General features: G+C 41.2%; 1 protein-coding gene across 4 annotated transcripts in view; it reads left to right on the top strand.

The window, feature by feature from the left end:
- The window catches only part of rims1b (regulating synaptic membrane exocytosis 1b), a 61,975-nt gene that overhangs the window by 40,379 nt on the left and 10,934 nt on the right, over positions 1 to 10,662 (top strand). For 2 of the 4 annotated variants that reach the window (XM_078265061.1, XM_078265054.1), the window contains one exon: positions 1,094 to 1,308. In XM_078265061.1, coding sequence (XP_078121187.1) covers positions 1,094 to 1,308 — 215 coding nt within the window. Of the gene's footprint in view, positions 1 to 1,093; positions 1,309 to 3,678; positions 3,862 to 8,286; positions 8,381 to 10,662 lie in introns of those variants that run through there. The other 2 variants (XM_078265077.1, XM_078265070.1) reach the window with 2 other exon arrangements.

The raw sequence follows: 10,662 nt of genomic DNA, 5'->3' as shown, positions 1-10,662 counted from the left end.
CTCTCCTGCAGCACTTTGACCCCCTCTGAGGGGCTGGACATGCGGCAGCTCCTCCGAACCCCTAGGAGGCAGCATCCCGCGCAGGGCAGCTTCTGTCCGCGTGGACTGGCTTGTTTGAGAAGAATGAACTTTAATACATGATATGATCATAAGCTTTGGACTGCTAGAACATTTAACCATAACTAGGATGCTCTCTTTAGAACTAAATATCTTTCTCTAGAGAGTCGTAGCCCAGATGACAGCACAATTATGTTACATCAAACCACAAAACACTGTTTGTGTTTGAGTAATTTGATAGGATATGTCCCTGTCTGCCTGTCTGTCATCATCATTTCCCTTCTTTGGGATCCCAGGTGTATACTCTGTTATTAAGTGCACACGTTGTGTGATTAAAGGAGACCTATTATGCTTTTCTGTATTTCCTGTCATATCTAGTATAATGTTACAATGTGAGATGTTCATGTTAAACGTGGCCAAAGCTTCAAATAATGAGGTAAACGTATTTAAAAGAAATCCCTGTGAGCCCAAACCTCAGATTTCCCACTGTTCTGAATGCTGCGGTTTGAACAGTTTTTTCTACTCCGCATCATGTCATACCGAGTCGGGTTTCTATTTCATTTCTCCCAAATTTTGGACAACATTCCTGCTGGAACTCGTCTGGTCGTGTAATATCTGGTTTAGAAGACTTTATCGCTGCTATGTACTCAGTAGGGACTGTACAGAGGCAGCACAGATGCTGAGACTCCGGAGATCAGGAAAAACTGACCAATCAGAGCTTACTGTCTCAGACAGGGGGAATACAGGTGCAGCAGCCATGGGCAGTATGAGAACAATACAGTGTTTTTTAGAGCATGTAAACATGTTCTAGTTGAAACAAAGAATACAAGGAAGAACCTGAAAAACGGTAAATAACAGGTCTCCTTTAAGCATAAATTCTCAAGTCAGTTTGAAATGTTAAATTATCGTCATCTACCGCTTCTGGTCAACAACTCTGTTTATAAAGGTAGAGTACAGAGGGAGTTACAGAGACCATACTAACATCCCTGCTCCATTACACCAGATCACAATGTCACTCAGTGTCTTCTCTCTCCAGTCGGCAGCTGCGATCGGCGGGCCGCAGCATGCTGAAGAGCTCCAGTGTGAGTGGAGAGATCTACACCCAGGAGCGCACCGACGGCAGCCAATCAGACACAGCTCTGGGCACGGTGGGCGGCGGCAGCAAGAAGAGACGCTCCAGCCTCAGCGCGCGGGTGGTGGCCATCGTCGGCAACCGTCGCAGCCGCAGCACTTCACAGATCAGTGGCCCTGGTGAGTTGCCATGGCAACCCTGACATAGCCAGTGGTGACTGTATATCCCACTAGTTATGTGTGATATGAATGCGGCAAATCTCTTCCCAAAAAAATAGGACAGACACTAAATATTATCATGTACTTGTCAAATACTTCATTTATTGGAATAAAAGGTAAATGTTCACAATACTGCGAGGACGTCTCAACAGATACGTTGACCTTTACTAGTCTCAGTGACGATTAACGTGCTTGGTCAGGTGCCTTTGCCGTTGTTATTGACTGTTAAACTCTCCTTTAGCGTCATAGCTATAAGTGCTTTATCTAAACGGCACTGGCTTGAGAACTATGACATAAATAGTTTACATGAGAATACATTAGAATTTTGTCCCAAAGCTGGAGACCATGTAGAAATTTTGTTGCAAAACCAGATTATCCGGGAACCGCTTGTTGTACCGATGCATGTGTTGAGTGAAGAGTTTGTAAAATATTTCACAGAGAGTAATGGTGTGCAGATTTATGCAGAGTGCCAATATGATAACATTTCATGTAAGTTCAATGTTAATTTCCTTGCAAACCTGGCACTAATATCATTGGAAAGCTTAGATTCTGGTTGAGGTGGTTGTACCAGACTCATGGGCGTAAATCTGTTCTAACAGTAGGGGGGGACAATAAACATAAAATTTCTGAAAAGCAATTTTTGAAGGGGACACAAATAATACAGCCAACTATACTCGTAGAGGACATGTGTACACAGAGGAAAGCCTTAATACTATCATTAGTGTAGCATGGAGACTGTACCATTATCCTTCTTTTCAGTGTTTCTCTTGATTCAATGAAAAAGCTGACTAAATTGACCAAAATATTCTTCTTTAAAACCATGTATTTATGTTTACGTTGTTTACAATCAAGCCACAAAAATACCTTAAAACATAATGACTTATTTTCAAAAAGTGTCCCCATATAAAAGAAATACAATATTTTTGTACACTTGTTAAATTAGCTGATCATAACGTAAATTAGTGAGCCACTAGTAAAGCTCATCTGCTAACCCTGACGGCCACACACCTCCAAAAATATGAACTAAGCTCAACACACTTACCTGAGACTCTACACTTGACTGTCCCTGGTCTCCCTGAGACTCTCCACCTGACTGTCCCTGGTCTACCTGAGACTCTACACCTGACTGTCCCTGGTCTCCCTGAGACTCTCCACCTGACTGTCCCTGGTCTCCCTGAGACTCTACACCTGACTGTCCCTGGTCTACCTGAGACTCTCCACCTGACTGTCCCTGGTCTCCCTGAGACTCTACACCTGACTGTCCCTGGTCTCCCTGTTCCTCAGTTCTTTCTGTCTCCTTTACCTGTGACATAGTGACATTATTATTTCCATAAGCACCCATTCTTATAAAGATGTTACCAAATTGTTTTGATATGAGGACTTATTGTACTTACTTAGCGTTTTGGTGTACTGAAAAAGGATCTTATGCCTGTTTTTCTTTTCTCTGTCATTTTTAACAACAACACAAATCTTTGACGTCAGATGTCTAAATATGAGTTAGGTTCATAGGTTCACCACGTAGTCATATTATAATTCTGAAATGATCTTGCATCCTCCACATACATATTAGGTTTCGTCTGGGACAGAGGATATATATTTAACTGATCAGCCACTTCATGTTGAGCAAAACACAACTGTAGATCTTCAATATTAACCCTAATATCAGTTTACACACGTAGCGTTAGGCTTATCGCCGTGGTAACATTAGTTGTAGTGGGTGCATTTCTATCCAACAGCTATAAGCTAGGTAACGTTACATTATATTACACTAACATAGCAAACTTTTTTGTCATGACTAATTCATTAATTACTCAGCATCATTTCTATTTGAGAAAAGAACAACTTCATCTGATGTTTAATGTGAAAAAAATAGCCTTGAACCGCCTACTTACTACATACCTGTCACTAGCGCAGATCCTACAGCATGCAGTGGACCAAACCACTGTGAGGCAAGGGAGGGGGGGACTCAAAATGTTTCTAAACTTAAAAAGCTTTTTTTGGGGGTTTGTATTGTTTTACTGCTTACACAGATATTTTAAGTATAGATAAGTATGTTATTTACAATACACAGCATTGTTTTAATGATATTTCTAGGGGGGGATAACCCTTAGATGGGGGGGGTCCTGACCAGACTCACGCCTTTGGCTGAGTCAGAGGGAGAGCAGTAGTGCGGTTGTGAAGAAGTTGGTAATTTCATGGCGCAGAATAACACTTTTGCATGCATTGTATCCATGTCACATTCTCATTAGGGGCTGAGCCCCCCTAAAAGTCTGATCCTAGAATCACCCCTGCTGCTACTTCATACTTGTACTCCACTACACCTCAGAGGGAAATGTTGTAATGTTTACATTGCACTACATTTATCTGACAGCTTTTGCTTTATTGCTTCACGCTGGGCTTGTTTCTGCAACAGCTCATTGAGTATCGGCTACAATTAAAACTATTGAGGAAATATTTTCCTTTGGTCCAGTATTAAACGAGATCGCAGTCGGCAACGGCGAAACAAGCTACAATGTAAGTTAATGGACGTCAATTGTCCAGCTTGTATTTACGTTCATAAAAGTGCTCGTTTTGCCGGTGACAGGCTCAGATTAATATTCCAAGTGTCTGACAACATTATGGAAAGGATTTCTAAGGAGTTTGGTCTTTCTGTTAGAGTAAGATCCTTTTTTTAAAGATAAAAAGTCCGCAAAATTGCATTCGCTAAACCCACCAGACTTCATGTAAATAAACAGTAATTTTAGCATCGTAAAATATGGACATTCTAGAACATATCTGAGCTCTGAGCAGCACTTGCTCTGGCTTGAGTTTGCGCGTGTAGGGTAAATCAGCGCGATTATATGTTTGGTCAATGTTTTCTTTCTTTCATTCCAATTTCGGGACTGTCAGTCACAGTGAAAACCGGGGACATTTCCGGGGACAGCTCCAGCCGGGGACAGGTCACCAAAACCGGGGACTGTCCCCGGAAACCGGGGACGTCTGGTCACCCTAGCTTTCGGGGCACATGGTAAATCGCTATTTCTACACCATTAACAAGGCTCAAAATAGCACAATGCGGGCGCCATCTTGGAAAACAGTCATGAGCAGTCGAATGACTAACTCCGTGCAACCAATAACCAGTAACATAGCTCAAACACAGCGTTCGTGATTCGACTGCTCATGACTGCAAACATGAACGCTACTGTCTTTATAATCTGTCTTTTTAATAAACTGTCTGTACACTTGCCTCTCAGTGCCCCGAAAGCTATCGTTAGCAGCTAACCACCGGTTTGCGGTAGCTTGTTTCAATTATCATTTGAATAGCATGAAAACATGTCCCAGAGAACGTTTGACTCGGTACGCATATGTTATTAACCCCTGGGTTCATTCTGCACTGTAATTGTCCTTTAAGGTTTAGGAAATATCGTGGGTGGGCTTATAAAAGGTACATTTCCGTGACATACGGGACAAGAACGGGATAGTTGGGTTTAGGAATAGAAGAACAGGACAGTTAGGTTTAGGAAAAGATCGTGGGTGGGGTTATAAAATGAACGTTTCAGTGACATGCGGAACAAGAATGGAGCACGAATCCCGGTCTCCTGGGTGAAAGTCCTGTGTAGTTTAACCCATCCACCACCCCAGCCAGCCTCCCTGTGTGGAATTTTGGTCTTGTATACTACTCGCTACCGTTGTCACTCTTCACATGCCGCGGAGCTGCTGCTCTGCCCGGTACGTTCCATACAGACGCTGAGGGTTGCTTATTGCGTCGTATCTGACGCTGAGAGACACTGACCAAGTGTCCGTATTTTACGAGTTGGGAGTGAGAACGGGTTGAAATCCCATACATTTTTATTAGGGCTGTCAAAATAACGCGTTCATTTCGATTAATTAATCTGAGAAAAAATAACGCGTTAAAAAACATAACGCAGATTAATCCATTCCATATTGAACTTTGACACAGAGCCGTTCTAGCCACCATTCAACTGTAAAATGAAGGAGGGAGACAAGAATGCGCTGCCTGGATCATTGATTGGAACATTTACTTATAAAAATGTTCTTCCTGAATAGGGTTGGGTACCGAAATCCGGTGCTAATACGGCACCGGTGCCTTAACGACCGGTATCTACCAGACTGAATAGCAACACGGATTTCGGCGCCTCATTTTGGTGCCACTGATATGTCTGCGCTTCTCTCGGATGCTCTGAAACAGGCAACAGAAACATCGCTGCACGTGACGCTAGTTAACACTATACTCAACAGCAGCTAACGTTAGCCTACCGTTAGCTAGTAGCTGGATTAAACACGGTTACAATGCTGACAGCTAACGTTAACGGTGTAAAGTGTGACTGTATTTCACTGTAGAAGATTCAACACCGGGATGTAGCTAACAATCTGCAGCTGCCGTTGTCGGAAAAACACAGACGGTGCGTTCAATGAAACTGGTAACCTACAGCCTCGTGGTGCATTCAAAGTTGTTTGTTTTCCCATCTGGTAGTTGTTTTTCTCATTCAACAGCAATTTACTAGTGAAATAAGTTATTGTTATAGTTATTACATTATTATTAAATCATTTAATTTTGACCATATGGCCTTAGCAATAAACAAGCCTTCTTTAATGTTGCTGACTGTTGTTTAGTACCCTTCTTTTTTTTTCTTTTTAACTTTCTTAAAAAGTATCGGTTAAGGCACCGGGCAAAAATTATGTATGCGATTAATTAATCACAGAGTATGTAATTAATTAGATTCATTGTTTTAATCGATTGACAGCCCTAATTTTTATCCATAAGGATTTGTATTATTAGCCATACTGTCTAAACCATCCAAGGTAGATTACCACAAGCTCCGAGATTGTGACACTAAGGTTTATGCCTCCTTTAGAAGCCACAAGTCCATATGAAAGCAGTATGAGAAAGATTAAGTGTTTTTTGAAGACTAAAGCATGTTAACATGTTCTAGTACAAATGCAAAATACAAGCATTTTTTGCTTTTAAAGGTGACCTTAATAGGTCACTTTTAAGTCTGGACTGCAAACTTTGAAATGGTTCTCTTGTTTTTTTAGCAAGGCTGCTGATAAATAGCATAAAAATGTCAGATGCGAACTGCGTACGTTGCAGTTAACGGTCAGCGCCTCAACCCCTTGGCCACCAAAATGTCCTTTCTAACCCTAAAAAAAAGATTGACCCATAGCACAGACCAAAGAGTTGGGCAGCTGATGTTAATTTAAGGCACCTGCTAGCTGTCTCATCTGCAGGGACAAGGTTGCTGTTGTGAAATGAGTTTTAACCTTCACCAAACTCAGTCATATAGGTGAGGATATCTCGGCCCTTGCTGCACAGATTTGACCATTCTTTTTTTATGTTTCTTTTGAGTCCCCCCCCCCCCAACTTAAAGCATTAGTGCGTAACTTTTTTATATTAATGAACGTCCGTTACATTCAAGCCATTGCCAAATGAGTTGATACAAAGCTAATTAAGACTATCAGCTCCACACAACTCTCTCTGTATTTCTCAGTGTGGCTGTGTTCAGAAGATTGTGTCGTCCGGCTACTTTCGTGCCCAGAAACTCAAGTGAAGATAATGACCTCTTCTGAAGAGTCCATCATGTTTATTTAATCCTCCGTGTCCTCCTTGGCTACTAGCAACTGCATGGAGGAGGGGTGGGGGCGGTGTGTGATCATGAAAGGCTTGTATCATGTGGACGTGCCGACAGTGTTGTTGTCATTACTTAGAATTCCTCATGGGAGCAACAGAAACTACGCACTATAGCTTTAATGGAAGGTCCATACTAAATCACTCGAGATATTTGAATACGTTTGGTCATTTTGAACAGGGCAACCAGAGCAGAGATTTCATATCCATGAAAGTTTACAGGTGCTGGAGGAAAAATGGTGATGGCTGATGTATGCACAAAATAGGCCAATTTTTTTGTTCCCTCACCATGGAGCGTTACTTAGCACCATTATGATGAGTGTTGTCTAGAAGCAGGTTGATTTTTGGATTAGGCAGGTTGCAAACTGTTACTGTGATTTCTCATAGAGCTTCACATACCTGTAGTTGGCCTGGATCACTCCTCCCCAAAACACAATCTAAAGCCCAGCACGAACACCATGCTACATGCAAACCCAAAAGTATTTACTTAACCCTCGTGTTGTCTTCCAGTCGAAATTGAAAAGGTACCTTTTTTTTACGCGTTTCCCCCCCCACGTTTTTGATGCTTTTTCCGATTTTTGTCACATTTTAACGTTTTTTTTTAATTCATAGTCAATAAACCTAATTTATATGACATTATACCTGACTTGTGAGTTAAACAAAAGCAGAAATTATAAATTATTTTGACTAATAGTTGAGTGGCTCGCAGACCGGTATATGTCAAAGTTTAGTCCCGATACTGTTTTGAAACCATTTTAAACATCGTCTTGCTATAAATGCTATAAAATGGAATAAAACACCCAAAGTTCAATGAAAGTAAGCATTCATTTTACCTGCGAAGCACATCCATGCACACATGTTATTTTTGGGCAATTTGGTTGAAAGAAACCCATATTTCTGATATTAAAGAAAACTTTGAAAACGGGTCAAATTTGACCCGCGGACAACACAACGGTCGAAGTACTGCACTAAATTATGAGACTGTGTTTCACATAGAAACAATCCTCACACATGCAGAAGATTTGTCCTAAGGAGCAGACTGTACCGAAGAACCACGGATTGCAAGTGCCCTTTTGTTCTGTACAAAAACAAACCTCTGCTGTCCTAGCGCCCTTTATGAAAGACAAATAACAAAATATTATGTCTGGGAGAGTTTCAGAACATGGCGGCTCGCTGAGAGCCCCTCGCAGCTCAGCTCGATGAACGCATGATGAAAGCCAAACACTGTACTCCTCCTTCTTTGTAGTGGACATAAAAAGCTATTAGAGAACATAAAGCCTAAGGGAGGGTGGAGTGGGGTGGGTGCTCTTGCCCTCTCTGCCTGATGTAGACAGGAGAGAGAGGAAGTAGAGACAGTGCAGAGATAAACCTTAATTTCCTCTTCATGATAGATGAAAGCAAAAGCAGGTAAGGGAGACTTGCATTTGAGTTTTTAAACTTTGGGATTTTAGTGTGGTTAAAAGATAATTACTACTTAACATTGTATGGTAGGCTGTACTGCACATTGCGTTGTTTAAGTGCTGTTGACCATCTCACCTGCTAGATGTACAACTACATCTCATGCGCAGCATATACAAGGCATGAAGGCAGGCTCAATGACGTAGCTACATTTTCTCCCTTTGCACACCATATATGCCAATATTTTGAGTCAGAAGGTGGACGCACCCCCCCGTCCAAGATGCCACACACTGTTGTTTGGGTTGTTTTTCTGCCCAACAATTTCCTGTTTACTACTGATTACCAGATTCAGCATGACATGGGGGAGACTTTGGCCGTGCTTCAGAAAGAGAGATCACCGAGTCCCTAACTAGAGCTGTAGGCTGTCCTGTAATGTTCTACTTTTTCGTTCCCCCAGTGAATAGTTTGATACTGTATGAAAAAGGCTTTAGCTCATTGATAAATTTGCTCTGGGAGCTGGTCCGTTTCTCTGTAATGTTTGTTGTTTCCTAACCACAACATGGGTTCAAGGGAATCTTTTCTTAATCTTTGATTTGCCATTTTCTAAATGAAACATTTTGTGGGACAGCAAAGGTTTAAAGGGCACTGCACCGATTTTACACATGAAGTTCAGTTGCCTGGTAATTGGGGTGGGGTACTATTTAACCTATGAAAACGATTGCATAATGTCTTCTGTGGCTCTGGAGGAACTTTCTTAAGTTGTTTTTGGGAGTACACATTCATACCAGAAAGGCTGTGTCACAAACCGCAGGGGGTGTGAAGGGTCAAAAGAAAATCATTCTCTTAATCCTCTGTGGTTTTCTGTTCTGAATAAAACCCTTTGTAAAACATTTTCGGCTGACTTAGTTAAGCGTAAAATGACAGACACAGAGGCGCCATTGATCTTCTCATCAAACTATTGGCAAGAAAAGGAAAAGGCGTATTTAACTAAATTTCAAAACTATTCCTTTCAAGAAATTAACTTGAATCATAATTTGGGGATTTATAGATTATTAAAGCAGGGGGAGGCCAGTTCTCTGGAAAATGCCAAAAATTTAAAAATTTAAAAACTGCCAGAATTTAAAAATACAGCCCTCCCCCAGCAGCTCACCCCTCTCTGTTCTAAACCCCTCCCACCAGACGAGCATGGGCATGGGAATATGAACATGCTTCATACGGTAACCTGTACGAGTATTTCAATCGTCCCGATCGCAATTGTGATCCCGATGCCGACATCTAGGCAAGGCAAGGCAAGGCAGCTTTATTTGTATAGCACATTTCAGCAACAGGGCAATTCAAAGTGCTTTACATGAAAACAGATAAAAAAATTAAAAACAGATAAAATACAAGAAAAAAAGTTACAGTGCAGTATAAGAAATTAAACATTGAAGAGCAGTTAAAACAGTTAAATATATAAAAGGAGATAAAATAGGAATTTCTCTTTATATACTTATATAGATTGTTATACAGTGTCAACAATGCAGCTTCAGTATAATAAATGAACAGTTATTTAAAGAAAGGTAACATCAAAAAGATAGGTCTTCAGCCTTGATTTAAAAGAACTGAGAGTTGCAGCAGACCTGCAGTTTTCTGGGAGTTTGTTCCAGATATGTGGAGCATAAAAACTAAACACTGCTTCCCCCTGTTTAGTTCTGACTCTGGGGACAACAAGCAGACCTGTCCCAGACGACCTGAGAGGTCTGGGTGGGTCATAGTGTAGTAGCAGATCAGAAATGTATTTTGGCCCTAAACCGTTTAGTGATTTATAAACCAGCAAAAGTATTTTGAAATCAATTCTTTGAGGCACTGGAAGCCAGTGTAGAGACTTCAGAACTGGAGTGATGTGATCCACTCTCTTGGTCTTAGTGAGGACTCGAGCAGCAGCATTCTGAATCAGCTGCAGCTGTCTGATTGATTTTTTAGGGAGACCTGTAAAGACACCGTTACAGTAGTCAAGTCTACTGAAGATAAAAGCATGGACAAGTTTTTCCAAATCCTTCTGAGACATAAGTCCTTTAACCCTTGGTATATTTTTAAGGTGGTAATAGGCTGACTTTGTAATTGTCTTAATGTGGCTGTTAATTCAGTAATTCAGGTCTGAGTCCATGACTACACCAAGATTTCTGGCTTTGTCTGTTGTTTTTAACATTATCGTTTGAAACTGAGTGCTGACTTTTAATCATTCCTCCTTTGCTCCAAAAACAACCACCTCAGTTTTTTCATCATTTAATTTATGAAAGTTCTGGCACATC

The sequence above is a fragment of the Sander vitreus genome, chromosome 2 (assembly GCF_031162955.1).
Source record: "Sander vitreus isolate 19-12246 chromosome 2, sanVit1, whole genome shotgun sequence".
NCBI lineage: Eukaryota > Metazoa > Chordata > Actinopteri > Perciformes > Percidae > Sander > Sander vitreus.
Note: the sequence above shows the minus strand (reverse complement) of the source record. Positions and strands in the feature narration are given on the sequence as shown.